The sequence below is a fragment of the Hyperolius riggenbachi genome, chromosome 7, assembly GCF_040937935.1.
Source record: "Hyperolius riggenbachi isolate aHypRig1 chromosome 7, aHypRig1.pri, whole genome shotgun sequence".
Lineage (NCBI taxonomy): Eukaryota > Metazoa > Chordata > Amphibia > Anura > Hyperoliidae > Hyperolius > Hyperolius riggenbachi.
This window is the reverse complement of record NC_090652.1, coordinates 100,715,630-100,730,450: the sequence shown is the minus strand read 5'-3', so window position 1 is coordinate 100,730,450 and position 14,821 is coordinate 100,715,630. Positions and strand designations below refer to the sequence as shown.

The following is a 14,821-nucleotide window of genomic DNA, read 5'->3' as shown; positions in this document are numbered from 1 at the left end:
TTGTGCAGCTTTTGCTAATTTCACATGGGCTCCACTCATTTTCTTGCTATGTAGTTAATTAACTTTCATAATTGTTAGATTCTGATGTAAATTAATTTCTTCTTGCTTAAAGGAAACCCAGGGTAAAAAAAAGGTGATGAGATAAACAATTGTATCTATCGTCCTACTCCTGGAAATTACTTCTTTTATATTTTAGAATCCGTTTTATTTTGTTTTATTTTTAAAAGCTAAAAAATAGTTTTACTGTTGTGTTGTCTCATGTGAATGATACAGTCTGTAACTCAGTCTCAGTGTCCCAGAGCTAAAATTAACTATTGACCTTTTGAATCTATCCCCTGTACTTGGATGCTGTTTTCTTTCAGGAAAGAGTTTGAAGGCTGTAAATCCTTATCATAAGAATTGCGCTATACTGTATTGTAATAGTCCGAATAGGTCCCCACTGGAGAGATACTCACTTGCATACAGGAATGGTTAACTTTTTCAGGCAGAAAAAGAAGAGAAGGAACACAGCCTAGTTTTTGTATGCTTGGCACTGTACATACACTGTTCGTGTGTAACTCATCATGTCACCTCATGCACACTTTAATCACTTTACAACTAGACCTAATTTCCCCTTATGGCCTTGAGCAGTTTTGATGTTTTAGCTGCACCCTTATTTATTCAGCAATAACTTTATCGCTACTTACGACACTAGTGATATTGTAAGACCTGTCAGAATATCCACTCACGAATCAGCCCCAATGCCCCAATCTATCACCACACGCTTCACCCTATGTGGCGCGTCCCCGCTTGAACAGGAGGTGAGGAGACAACACCTACCCGACTTCGGTTACACCCAGGCCTTAAGTGTGCAAAGTATTGGGGCTGAATGCAGGGTGAGCGAATAATCCTCCAGTTCAATTCAAAGTGGCAGGGACTCCTACCCTGGCCAATTCATCCTTTAATTGCTCTGAAAGTCCTAACCTGAACTGATGTTTTAAAGCTGCATCATTCCATGCCGTGTCCCCGGACCAATGGCGGAACTCAGTCACGTATTCCTCCACCGGCCGCCTGCCTTGACGGAGAGCTTGAAGAGCAGTCTCGGCAGACGCTCCTTTACCTGGATCCTCATAAAGTTCAGCTAAGGCCTCAAAGAATGTGGTGGTACTGGTAAGCGCTGGATGTTGTTGTTCTACTAGCCGAAGCGCCCAGGCCTGGGGTTCTCCCTGTAGTAGAGAAATGATTGCTCCCACTCGAGTATTTTCACTGGCATAGGTTCTGGGGAGAAGTGAGAAATGCAGAAAACATGCGCTCCGAAAAAGTCTGAATTTTGAACGATCTCCAGAAAACCTCTCTGGTAAAGGAAGTCGGGGTTCTGGCACTTGATGGTCAAGAGGTTGCACATGCGCAGGTGCAGCCTCAACTGGTGGAGGCAGAGCAGGTGCGGGCGCGGCCGCAAAAAACGGAGTAGGAGGAGTTCCTGGAGCACGTAGCTGTTCCTGAATCTGTGAATAGCTTTTCTGAACTTCTTCCACAGAAATTCTAAGTTGAGCCACCAGGTCACAGAGGGCCTCCATTTGAGAACGTTCCCCGTCAACGTCCATAGCCGAGTTTGGGGAGTTTTGGGCCCGTGATAATGTAAGACCTGTCAGAATATCCACTCACGAATCAGCCCCAATGCCCCAATCTATCCCCACACGCTTCACCCTATGTGGCGCGTCCCCGCTTGAACAGGAGGTGAGGAGACAACACCTACCCGACTTCGGTTACACCCAGGCCTTAAGTGTGCAAAGTATTGGGGCTGAATGCAGGGTGAGCGAATAATCCTCCAGGCCAAACAGGATAAGAGGTAACACAGTCCAGATCAATCCTAGGTCATACACAGTAGCTCAAAAGTATCGAGGTACAAAAGGAGCAAGCGATATCAGGGTCAGAGTCCAGGCAGAGGTCGATACAGGCGGCAATCAAAGAGTAGTCGATATTCCAGGCAAGGGTCAGTTCAGGCGGCAATCAAGAGTAGTCGATATTCCAGGGAAGGGTCAGTTCAGGCGGCAATCAAAGAGTAGTCGATATTCAGGCAATTCGGTACACAGAAAATCCACAGCAATAGGTCACACCCAGCAAGCATAAGCAAAAGCTATCACGGGCAACGTGCTAGTGAGGAAGCAAGATTTAAATACATTCACTCACCCAATCAGTGGCCGGCCACTCACACAGCACCCAATCGGAATGCAGCAATATTCCCTGCCTAAGTGTCAGCTGTATCTCCAGCTGACACAACCAACAGCAGCCCTCTACCATGTCAGCTGACTGACAGTGTCAGCTGACTACAAGATGCGTCTTCTGAGCGTATAGGACGGGCGCTTGGCTCTATGCGTCCGTCCCCGCTCACTACCTGGATGCGCGCGCACACCCCTGTTGTCATGGACGCTGGGGTTGCTGTGCGCGCGTGAGGACGGCGCGGACCCGGAAGTGCCAGAGTCCGTGTGATTCCCAGCGGGGACGGCGGCATCGCGGGATCCCCGAGGTAAGTCCCTGACATTACCCCCCCCCCTGAGGAGTGGCCCCTGGACACTCTAACCGAGGTTTGTGAGGGAATTTGTCATAAAACTCTTTAATCAATTGATCAGCATGAACCTATCTAGCAGGAATCCATGACCTTTCTTCCGGCCCATAACCCTTCCAGTCAATCAGAAATTGTAATGATTTTTTTACAAAACGTGAATCTAGGATTTTCTCTATTTCATATTCAGGTTCACCATTGATTATTACAGGATCTGGGGGAGTATCTGATTGGTCGCAATTAGCAGCAGATTTCAGAAGCGAGACATGAAATGAATCTACTTCCCTGAGGGAATAAGGCATCTTGACTCTATAAGTCACGTCATTGATTCTTTGAGATATAGGGTAAGGACCAATAAATTTAGGTCCCAGTTTGGTAGACGGTTGTCTAAGAGGAATGTTTCGAGTGGATACCCAAACCAAATCCCCAGGAACAAACTGTGATTCGGGAGACCGATGACGGTCAGCGAATGACTTATGTCGCTGCCCTGCCACCTTTAAGTTCTCCTGAACCTGTTTCCAGACCAATTCCATGTGAGCAACCCAATTGTCGAGATCGGGAAGATCAGAGGAAGGTGGAGACAGAGAGCAAAATTTAGGATGCAATCCCGTAACAATTTGAAAAGGAGACATCTTAGTTGAAGCATTTTCAGCATTATTAATAGCAAATTCAGCAAAGAACAGGTAGTCAGACCAAGTGTCTTGACAGTTGGCTACAAAACATCGCAAAAATTGCTCTAAATTCTGATTGATCCTTTCTGTCTGACCGTTAGTTTCTGGATGGTACTCTGAAGAAAACGATAAAGAAATCCCTAAACACTTACAAAAAGCTTTCCAAAATCGCGACACAAATTGGACCCCCCTGTCAGATACAATATTCTCAGGAATCCCACGTAACTTAAAAATGTTGCAAATAAAAAGTTGAGCTAATTCTTTAGCAGACGGTAATCCTGGCATTGGTATGAAATGGCACATTTTACTAAACCTGTCCACAACGACCCATACAGCAGTATTACCCTGAGAAATGTGCAGATCTACAATAAAATCCATGGAAATATGTGTCCAAGGTTTTAGTGGAATAGGTAAAGGCATTAGAGTACCTTGGGGACTGGTACGTAACACTTTACTGCGAGCACAAACTGAACAAGACTTAACATAAGCACACACATCTCTGCTCAGAGAAGGCCACCAAACAAGTCTTTTTAAGAGAGTAAGTGTTTTCTTCTCACCTGGATGTCCTGTAGTTTTGGACTCATGAAATTGTTGCAAGACCTGTAACCTGAGGTGAGGGGGTACAAAAAGACAATCAATCGGCTTCCCTGGTGGAACTTCCCTTTGAGCAGATTTCAACTTTTCTGAAAGGTCTGGGGACAAACCAATAGCCGCAATGATATATTGTTTAGGAATGATAGTTTCAGGAGACCCGGCCTGCGGATCTGGAACCCCAAAACTACGGGATAGAGCATCCGCTTTCACGTTTTTTGATCCAGGTTTATACGTTATGGTAAAATTGAAACGTGAAAAGAACAAAGCCCATCGAGCTTGTCGAGGATTAAGTCTTTTAGCGTTCTCAATGTATTCAAGGTTTTTATGATCTGTATAAACCGTGACAGGATAAAGGGCTCCCTCTAACCAATGCCTCCACTCCTCAAACGCTAACTTGACCCCCAAAAGCTCTCTGTTACCAACATCATAGTTCCGCTCAGCGGAAGAAAACTTCTTAGAGAAAAAAGCACATGGGTGGAGATACTCAGGAGAACCAGTGTACTGAGAAAGTACTGCCCCTACTCCTAATTCTGAGGCATCTACTTCCAAAATGAAAGGTCGCTGTACGTCAGGATGGGTCAGAACTGGGGCAGAACAGAAGGTTTCTTTCAGCTCTTTAAATGCTGTCTGTGCTTCAGGGGTCCAAATGGAGGGATCAGCACCTTTCTTTGTGAGATCCGTCAATGGGACCACTCTGAGGGAGAAGTTCTTTATAAATTTTCTATAAAAATTGGCAAAACCAAGGAATCGTTGCAAAGATTTCAGATCAGTGGGTTGGGGCCAATTCAAAACTGCTGAGAGCTTGGCAGGGTCCATAGCTAGACCAGAGCTAGACATAACATAACCTAAAAAGGATACTTCTTGCACTTCAAATTCGCATTTCTCCAATTTAGCATATAAACAATTTTCCCTGAGTTTCTGCAACACTCTTTTTACATGTTCACGATGTTCATCTAGAGAGGAGGAAAAAATCAAGATGTCATCTAAATACACCACCAGAAAACGTCCTAAATAATCACGAAAAACATCATTAATGAAATCTTGGAACACTGCTGGAGCATTACATAATCCGAACGGCATTACCACATACTCGTAGTGCCCATCCTTGGTATTGAAAGCAGTTTTCCATTCATCCCCCTGTCTTATTCTTATAAGATTATAAGCGCCCCTGAGGTCTAACTTAGTGAATATCTTAGCACCGGCTACCTGGGCAAAAAGATCCTCAATTAATGGCAAGGGGTAGCGGTTCTTTACGATGATTTTGTTTAAACCCCTATAATCAATACAGGGCCTTAACCCACCATCCTTCTTTTCGAGAAAGAAAAACCCGGCACCCGCAGGGGAAGAGGAGGGGCGTATGAACCCCTTGTCCAGATTTTCCTTAATATAGTCCTTCATTGCCTGGTCTTCAGGCCCTGAAAGGCTATATAACCTTCCCCTAGGTGGCATGGTTCCTGGAAAAATGTCAATAGGACAATCATAGGACCTGTGTGGAGGTAACTTGTCAGTGGCCTGAGGGGAAAAAACATCAACAAACTCATGATAAACTTCTGGTAACCTCTCCTCCACACTAGGGGCACCCAGACATAAACGTGTGAGACAACCATTTTTGCAATATGAGGACCATCTAACTAATTGACCTGACTGCCAGTCAATAGTAGGATTGTGCAATTTCACCCATGGTAACCCCAAGATGATAGGACTAGAGGGAATATTCAACACATAAAATTTCAAAATTTCAGAATGTAGTGCACCAATTTTTACAGAGACACTGGGTGTGACAGAGATTGGCTGACCAGCTTGCAGTGGAGTGTCGTCAATGGCTGTCACATAAAATTTTTTAGAAAAAGCAGAAACAGGAATGCCGAGTTCCCGTGCCAAAGATAGATCCATAAAGTTACCTGCAGCTCCACAATCAATAAACGCTTGACCATGGTAACTCTTACCATCCCACACAATATTAATAGGCAATAACACACGGTCATATTTAAGAGGAAATACCTGCTCGCTTAGGTGAGTTTCCTCGGCCTCACCTAAGCGCTGGAGTTTTCCTGTTTCTTCCTTTTGATAGGACAGTCCTGAGCATAATGCCCCGAGCCCCCACAGCAGGGCCGGATTTCTGCAAAGGCCACAAAGGTCACGGCCTAGGGCGGAAAAAAATCAGAAGGATAAAAGGGCGGCAGGACCTGAGAGAGATAAGAGGCTGCATGTCAAAATAAATCATTTCTCATGCTCCAAAGCGCCCCGACTTTGCTGCACACAGTCAGAATTCCAGAGCTCTGTGTATTTTCCTTACTTCGTGGTGTGCGATGAGACAGTGCTATCTACTGAACATACACGCTTCAGTTTATTGCCAGGGGTGAGAGAAACATGGATCACAATGTAGACAATTTCTGATCCAGTAAAAGTAAACATTTTAACAGAATTATTTCCACTTTACAACTCAAGCTGGGCTAAACAATGTATTGCTGGTCAGATTCTGTTAATGACTTGAGCCATTCCTTCTCCTCTCTCCCCCTGGATTGTAAATCTTATACAGATAAGGGTTTTTTTTCCTTAGAGAGATTTATGGCAGCCCCTTCTAAGCTAAATCTTAACCCCTTGCTGGCTCATTTTAAAGGCAGCAGTAGTCTAGTATGAGATAGACAACTTCTCTATAATTATAATTACAAATGTACTGTTGTATACTTTTGTATTGTTACATTCTGTTTTGTATACCAAAAGTAATAACATACACTAAAAATTAAAAAAATATATATTTGTACCGTGTTGGCAAACAGTAAAAAAAAACACCTGTGAAATAATCAGTACAATAAATACTATAAAATAAACGCAACAGATCTGTGATTACAGAAGAGCAGAGAGGGAGATGAATGCCGCTCTGCTACTTCATGCCTGGTACACACCATGCAATTTGCCATCAGATAGATGGGTTCAAATTGATTATTTCTGACAGGTCTAATCTGATTTCTGATCATTTTTCTAATCGACTTTGTATAAGTGATCGGAAAATCGATTCAACCCATCTATCTGGTGCGTACCAGGCATTAGGGACTCACTGCTCTAACAGGAAAAACAATCATTCATCATTTTTCAGAGAGAAAACATTCATAGGTATCCTGCAAACAAGTGATCATTAAGGCTCGTACACATATCAGACTATAGTCTTTGGAAAAAGAAAGATCACAGTCCAATCTTACCACCCTTCATGTAGTATGAGAGCCATACCAACACAGTCTTTTCTATGGAGCTGAACTCCCCATCAGACAGAAATCTTTGCAAGATGCTGCACACACAGATGCTGTACAGACACAAAAGATCAGTATCTGCAAAAGAACTGTTCCTGCCACAGATCCGTTCCTGCAAATTGCATTCATAGTCTATGAGATCTGCAGATCATCATACACACCTTGTTTAACTGACATTCATCTGCAGATCAGACAATCATCTGCAGATCTGAAAATCCATCCTGGTGGATCGGATCTGCAGATGAATGTCTGTTAAACAAGGTGTGTATGATGATCTGCAGATATCATAGACTATGAATGCATTTTGCAGGAACAGATCTTTTGCAGATACTGATCTTTTAAATGTGTACAGCATCTTTGTGTGCAGCATCTTGCAAAGATTTCTGTCTGATGGGGAGTTCAGCTCCATAGAATAGACTGTGTAGGTATGGCTCTCATACTACATGGAAGGGGGTAAAATTGGTCTGTGATCTTTCATTTTCCTAAAGGCTCATACACACATCAGACCACAGTCTTTGGAAAATGAAAGATCACAGACCAATTTTACCCCCTTCCATGGAGTCCGAGAGCCATACCTACACAGTCTATTCTATGGAGCTGAACTCCCCATCAGATAAAAATCTTTGCAAGATGCTGAACACGTTCAAAAGATCAATATCTGCAAAAGATCTGTTCCTGCAAAATGCATTCATAGTCTATGATATCTGCAGATCCTCATACACACCTTGTTTAACAGACAATTATCTGCAGATCAGACAATCATCTGCAGATCTGAAGATCCATCCTGGTGGATCTGATCTGCAGATGAATGTTTGTTAAACAAGGTGTGTATGAGGATCTGCAGATATCATAGACTATGAATGCATTTTGCAGAAACGGATCTTTTGCAGGAACAGATCTTTTGCAGATACTGATCTTTTGAACGTGTTCAGCATCTTTGTGTGCAGCATCTTGCAAAGATTTCTATCTGATGGGGAGTTCAGCTCCATAGAATAGACTGTGTAGGTGTGGCTCTCATACTACATGGAAGGGGGTAAAATTGGTCTGTGATCCTTCATTTTCCAAAGACTATGGTCTGATGTGTGTATGCACCCTGAGTGTGTGTGTGTGTGTGGGGGGGGGGGGGGGGGGGGGCGGTTGGTGGTACCGGGCCTAGGGCACTGGGAAGTCCAAATCCGGCCCTGCCCCACAGTAGAGGCATAATCCCTCTTTTCTCCTCCTAGCTTTCTCGAGCACAGAAAGCCTAGAAACACCTAGCTGCATAGGTTCAGGATCATCAGAGGGGGCTGAGGAAGGAACAGAAACAGGAACAGGAGCTGGAGGAACTGACAATGACCATGCTGGTTTAAAAGATGAGGATCTTTCCTGACGTCTCTCCCTGAGACGTCGATCAATCTGGATGGAAAGTTGAATCAATTCCTTCAAAGTGGCAGGGACTCCTACCCTGGCCAATTCATCCTTTAATTGCTCTGAAAGTCCTAACCTGAACTGATGTTTTAAAGCTGCATCATTCCATGCCGTGTCCCCGGACCAATGGCGGAACTCAGTCACGTATTCCTCCACCGGCCGCCTGCCTTGACGGAGAGCTTGAAGAGCAGTCTCGGCAGACGCTCCTTTACCTGGATCCTCATAAAGTTCAGCTAAGGCCTCAAAGAATGTGGTGGTACTGGTAAGCGCTGGATGTTGTTGTTCTACTAGCCGAAGCGCCCAGGCCTGGGGTTCTCCCTGTAGTAGAGAAATGATTGCTCCCACTCGAGTATTTTCACTGGCATAGGTTCTGGGGAGAAGTGAGAAATGCAGAAAACATGCGCTCCGAAAAAGTCTGAATTTTGAACGATCTCCAGAAAACCTCTCTGGTAAAGGAAGTCGGGGTTCTGGCACTTGATGGTCAAGAGGTTGCACATGCGCAGGTGCAGCCTCAACTGGTGGAGGCAGAGCAGGTGCGGGCGCGGCCGCAAAAAACGGAGTAGGAGGAGTTCCTGGAGCACGTAGCTGTTCCTGAATCTGTGAATAGCTTTTCTGAACTTCTTCCACAGAAATTCTAAGTTGAGCCACCAGGTCACAGAGGGCCTCCATTTGAGAACGTTCCCCGTCAACGTCCATAGCCGAGTTTGGGGAGTTTTGGGCCCGTGATAATGTAAGACCTGTCAGAATATCCACTCACGAATCAGCCCCAATGCCCCAATCTATCCCCACACGCTTCACCCTATGTGGCGCGTCCCCGCTTGAACAGGAGGTGAGGAGACAACACCTACCCGACTTCGGTTACACCCAGGCCTTAAGTGTGCAAAGTATTGGGGCTGAATGCAGGGTGAGCGAATAATCCTCCAGGCCAAACAGGATAAGAGGTAACACAGTCCAGATCAATCCTAGGTCATACACAGTAGCTCAAAAGTATCGAGGTACAAAAGGAGCAAGCGATATCAGGGTCAGAGTCCAGGCAGAGGTCGATACAGGCGGCAATCAAAGAGTAGTCGATATTCCAGGCAAGGGTCAGTTCAGGCGGCAATCAAGAGTAGTCGATATTCCAGGGAAGGGTCAGTTCAGGCAGCAATCAAAGAGTAGTCGATATTCAGGCAATTCGGTACACAGAAAATCCACAGCAATAGGTCACACTCAGCAAGCATAAGCAAAAGCTATCACGGGCAACGTGCTAGTGAGGAAGCAAGATTTAAATACATTCACTCACCCAATCAGTGGCTGGCCACTCACACAGCACCCAATCGGAATGCAGCAATATTCCCTGCCTAAGTGTCAGCTGTATCTCCAGCTGACACAACCAACAGCAGCCCTCTACCATGTCAGCTGACTGACAGTGTCAGCTGACTACAAGATGCGTCTTCTGAGCGTATAGGACGGGCGCTTGGCTCTATGCGTCCGTCCCCGCTCACTACCTGGATGCGCGCGCACACCCCTGTTGTCATGGACGCTGGGGTTGCTGTGCGCGCGTGAGGACGGCGCGGACCCGGAAGTGCCAGAGTCCGCGTGATTCCCAGCGGGGACGGCGGCATCGTGGGATCCCCGAGGTAAGTCCCTGACAGATATATCAATCATTTTTTGTGGGGAGAAACTAAAATTTCTTTGGGTGATTTTTCCCTCAGGAGTTATTTTGTTTCCTATGCATTTTAAAGATAAAAAGCAAATATAGGAAAAAACAGTTTCTCAGTTCTCCCCTATTATTATTTTCAAATAATAATAAATTGTGGAATCGCACTCACTGTTTGTGTAAGATATGTTTAAAATCCCCCGTCCACCAGCACCCACTAGCATAAGTACCAAGGACCCAGGGATGACATTATTCTTCTCTCATCACTCTGTGGCTTGTCCTCGTATTTATGGTTCTGTGGAACCAAATTTGTTTTAATTGTTATGTGTGCCATGTGTGATTGATCGTTCTGTCTGAAGGTTGACTGGTATTTTTCTTGTATTTAGCATGGCCACACGGTCTGTAGGACCATGTAGATATGTTGGGGTGTCCATTGTTAAGGAAGGAGGAACATGGTTGCCCCTGAGTAGAGTCTTGGTCATGAGGCACTGATGGGGATTGGCTGATACCGTTGTGCGTTTTCTGGTTGCTTGAGACTCAATGTTAAAAATAGGCCGAGTTAAAGAGACTCTGAAGCCAGTATAAATTCTTCTTTTTAACTTGAATTGCTGTCAAGGACCCTCAGCCCTGCTAAACCGCCACTATCCTGTGGCAAAATGAGGGGTCTATACCCCCCCAATCCCGTCTCCTTTGTCCAAGGAGCGCTTCCTGAATGAGGCAGAGCTAGTGGCTGTAGCTCTGCCTCTCAGCGTGTCAATCCCGGCTGATCGCCGCCTCTTCCCGCCCCTCTCAATCTGCCTTCACAGAAAGAGGCAGGGAGAGGCGGAGATCTGCCGGGAGATTGACGCGCATGGAGGCAGAGCTGCAGCTCATAGCTCTGCCTCCACGAGCAGCAAAATCCGCGACCAAGAAATTTGTGGATTTTTGTAGGGGGATTTGGGGGGTATAGACTCCTCGTTTTGCCGTGAGATAGCAGCGGTTTAGCAGGGCTGAGGGACCTTGACAGCAATACAAGTTAAAAAGAAGAATTTATACTGGCTTCAGAGTCTCTTTAATACAGTACTATACCCCACTCTATATACATACCCCAAACTCTGTATTAAATGTTTAAAAACAGTATTTGAAAATACTGGAAGAACAGTTGAATCCAGTCTTTAAGCACAGCAGAGCCCACAAGCAGCCTAAGAAGTTGGCCTTCATCACTGAGTACTACCAGCGATTTGTGCTATTTTTTGTTTTTTTACTAAATCTGGTTCAGTAAAGTTGCCATGCACCGGGAGCTTATGGTTCAAGTTCCTCTTTAACCAGTAGTTCTAGAAAGATGCCCATCAGAAAATGTGTTATAATCAGCAAATCACCCATTAACATAAAGGTCCTCCTCAAGACTAATGGATTTTCAATATTCTGCCTTTAAAATCAGATTACAGCAACACAAATTAAGTATTTCTTTATGTTTAGCTCCTTTTCTGCTGATTAAAAAACACTACTTACGTTAATCAATACTAATCTAGTACACCAGCTGTTATGAACAAGCAAAAAAATGAACAAATTAACATACCAAAAGTGCTCTCAAAGCCCTGCAGAACAACAATGCCTTCCATGATCAATGGATGCTCTTAACCTCCTGGGCGTTTCAATTCTCCCTTAATTTCTGTCCAAAAAAGTCTATGGAGTTTTCCAATGAATTTTTTTTTAATATTTCAGGCCTGTAACTTACCAAATCATTAGCAAACAAGGTTCTAGTGCTTATCCTAAGCATAATAAAATAATAAAACATGAAAATCATGGCAAAAAAAAACATTTAATAGTAACAATACGTAAACAAAACATCTTAATTCAGATCAAGCAGCAGTTGCAGCACAAAAAGTATTGAAACATCAATACACTTCCTGAGTATGAAATATTTTAAAGCAAGGGACAGCACAAAGTCCTACATCACATTCAGGGCAGTAAAAGCGCGTCTCCTTGCGCACCTTTTTTCCATTCGGCCCCCTCTTAGAGCAGCACACCACGCACATGCGGGTAGGTGTTGCTTTGCGCTCAGTGGGTGGCACATGCTCTACAAAATGACGTCCTGTTAGTCGCACTGGATTTACGACATAGGAGGCACGACGTCCTGGTCTATTCGCGTCAGATTGTGGTTGCTGATGTTGTAAGCATATTTCCTCACAAACCTTCAAAATGTAGTCAAAGTGAGGAAGAGGCCTGTCATTTTGTTTCTTGTAGAGGACATAAGAGTTCCAAAGACACTGCTCCACCAGATGTCTAAAGATTTTTTTGTAATATTTGCGCTGCTGTTTGCGCACAACGGGGTAGAATGTTATGCACTGGTCAGCACGGTCCACCCCACCCATTGTCTGATTATAATCCAGAATGACCTGGGGTTTCTGGATTGTCTTCCCAGCACGATTCTTGGCTGCAGCAGTGTCAGTGTTATGGACTGTTGACAAAACGGAAACATCTTTTTTGTCCTTCCAGCGGAGGGCCATCAGTTTACCCTTCTGCCATGCTGTGATTTCCCCTGGCTTCAGCTTCTGAGCTGAAAAGGCTGATGGCAGATTGCGACGGTTAGGCCGGACAGTGCCATATGAATCAGTCTTGTGTCTGATGAGGTGTTCATATAGTTCAGGGGAGGTGTAGTAATTATCTGTGGTCAGGCAATATCCCTGACCAAGAAGCGGTGAAATGAGGGAGAGGACAGAGGCAGATGCAAGGCCAAACTGGCTGTAGCTGGGGTCAAATTGTGTGCCTTTACCAGTGTATATAATGGCATTCCAAATATATCCGGAATTAGATTCGCACAATACAAACGATTTTATCCCAAATCTGGCACGCTTGGAAGAGATTTACTGTTTCCAGGCAAGTCTCCCCTTATACGCCATTAGGCTTTCATCTACGCTAACGTCTCTTTCTGGAACATACACGGACTGAAATTTGCGTATGACCATTTGAAATAGGTCGTAGATCTTCCACAGTTTGGGGGCAGGATGGGTGGACTCATCAAAGGTCTCATTATTCATGAAATGCAGGTTTTTCATGATGAGGCTAAATCTGTTTTCTGACATGACAGTCGCAAAAAAAGGTGTAGCAATCAGTCGGTTGGTGCTCCAATATGATGTCTGGCGGGGTTTCCCCACAACCCCTTGGAGGATGAGGATGGCCAGGAATAGCCATATATCATCCTGGGTGACTGGTTCCCACCTTTTTCCCCTAGCAAACCTCCTGAATGGACCAGGCTGCTGTTCCGCATAGCGGTTGGTCTCCTCCACTATAATTTGGATTATGGCCTCGTCCAAAAAAAGTTTCAAATAGGCCAGGGGGTTAGGATCACAGGGAACTTTTTGGCCGAGTTCGCCTGTAAATGGGAATCGCAGGGGGGCAGGATTATTCTGGGTAGGGTCTTTAGCGATCCATGTGTGGATGCTCTCAACCTCTTCGGTGAAGTCATCGCTGTCAGACTCTGAGTCAGATGATGACATGTTCGCCACATAGCTGTCACTTGAGTCTGAGAATAACAGCTGCTCATCCTCGCTGTCATCAAACTCCTGCATCAGGGTTCGCGGGGAGAGGCGTCTACGGGAGCTGGAAGCCATTACAGGGCAGGCGGCAGAAAAAACGTAGTCGTTATTCGGAGCAAGGGTCAATCCAGGTGGCAATCAAAGCGTCGTCGTTATCCAAAAGCAAGGGTCAAATCCAGGCGGCAATCAAAGCATTGTCGTTATCAAAAAGCAAGGGTCAAATCCAGGCGGCAGTCGATAGAATAGTCGATAGTCCAAGCAAGGGTCAAAACCAGTAAAATCAGCAGAAATATCAGTGCAAGTGTCACCAGCAAAATCCAAACAGCAAATGGTGTTTTTTTTTTCCTATGTGTCATTTTATTTATACTGTTTCAAACTTGTTATTTTTTACTGAGTATTGGATTCATGTGTATTCAATCCAATACAAATTCAAATTTACCGCCGCGCCCCCTAGCGTCGACTTCACGTGCGACGTCATTGCGTGTGGCTAAAGGAGAGGAGGAAGGAGACGCGAAAGGAGGAGGGACCGGAGGGGACCGGAGGACGGGATCGGTGGCCTAGAGGACGGGATCGGTGGCCCAGAGGACGTGATCGGAAGGCCCAGAGGAGAGGATCGGAGGGCACAAGAGGGTGGAGGGACGCGGAAAGAGATGCGGAAAGAGATGCGAACCGGAGGGGACCAGAGGACGGGATCGGAGGGCGGGCATCAGAGACACTGGGGACCGTCCGGAGAAAGGGGACTGCGCACCCTGTACCAGGGCAACCCATGGTAAAGTGCTGGGAAACTTTTTTTTTTTACCCCGACACTGTATCGGGATTATCTAAATGGGCATCTTTTTTCACCCCGATACAGTGTCGGGATTATCTGCCAGAGGGTTAAATAGGTCCTTCCCTTCTTATGTAGCTGCATTCAAAACAGGAAAATTATGTGTTCCTAATTCCTATTGGCAGGGGAATAATTAATGTCTGTACTCAATGAAAAAGTGCAAGATATTTTAATACAAAGGCAATACAAATGAACAAATCCCTCATATGAAAAGTGTCATTCATTAATAAATTGGACTGAATAATGAGTAAAATTAGCGGCTCTGATCCCTCTCGATGTGTAGGGTGGATCGATTCAGCCAAGCACAGTCCAAGGGTACTGATCTCATACTCACCCTACCTGCTTCATGTTTTAAATCAGGATGATACCATTTATT

General features: G+C 45.0%; 1 protein-coding gene across 1 annotated transcript; it reads right to left on the bottom strand.

Annotated features, from left to right (window-relative positions):
• Positions 1-11,978: 11,978 nt before the first annotated feature.
• LOC137526089 (piggyBac transposable element-derived protein 4-like) lies at positions 11,979-13,694 on the bottom strand. Its single transcript, XM_068247305.1, has 2 exons — positions 12,952-13,694; positions 11,979-12,831 (listed from the first exon to the last, which is right to left on the bottom strand). The coding sequence occupies exons 1-2, from the start codon at positions 13,692-13,694 to the stop codon at positions 11,979-11,981; spliced, it is 1,596 nt and encodes a 531-aa protein (XP_068103406.1).
• Between the last annotated feature and the right edge of the window lie 1,127 nt (positions 13,695-14,821).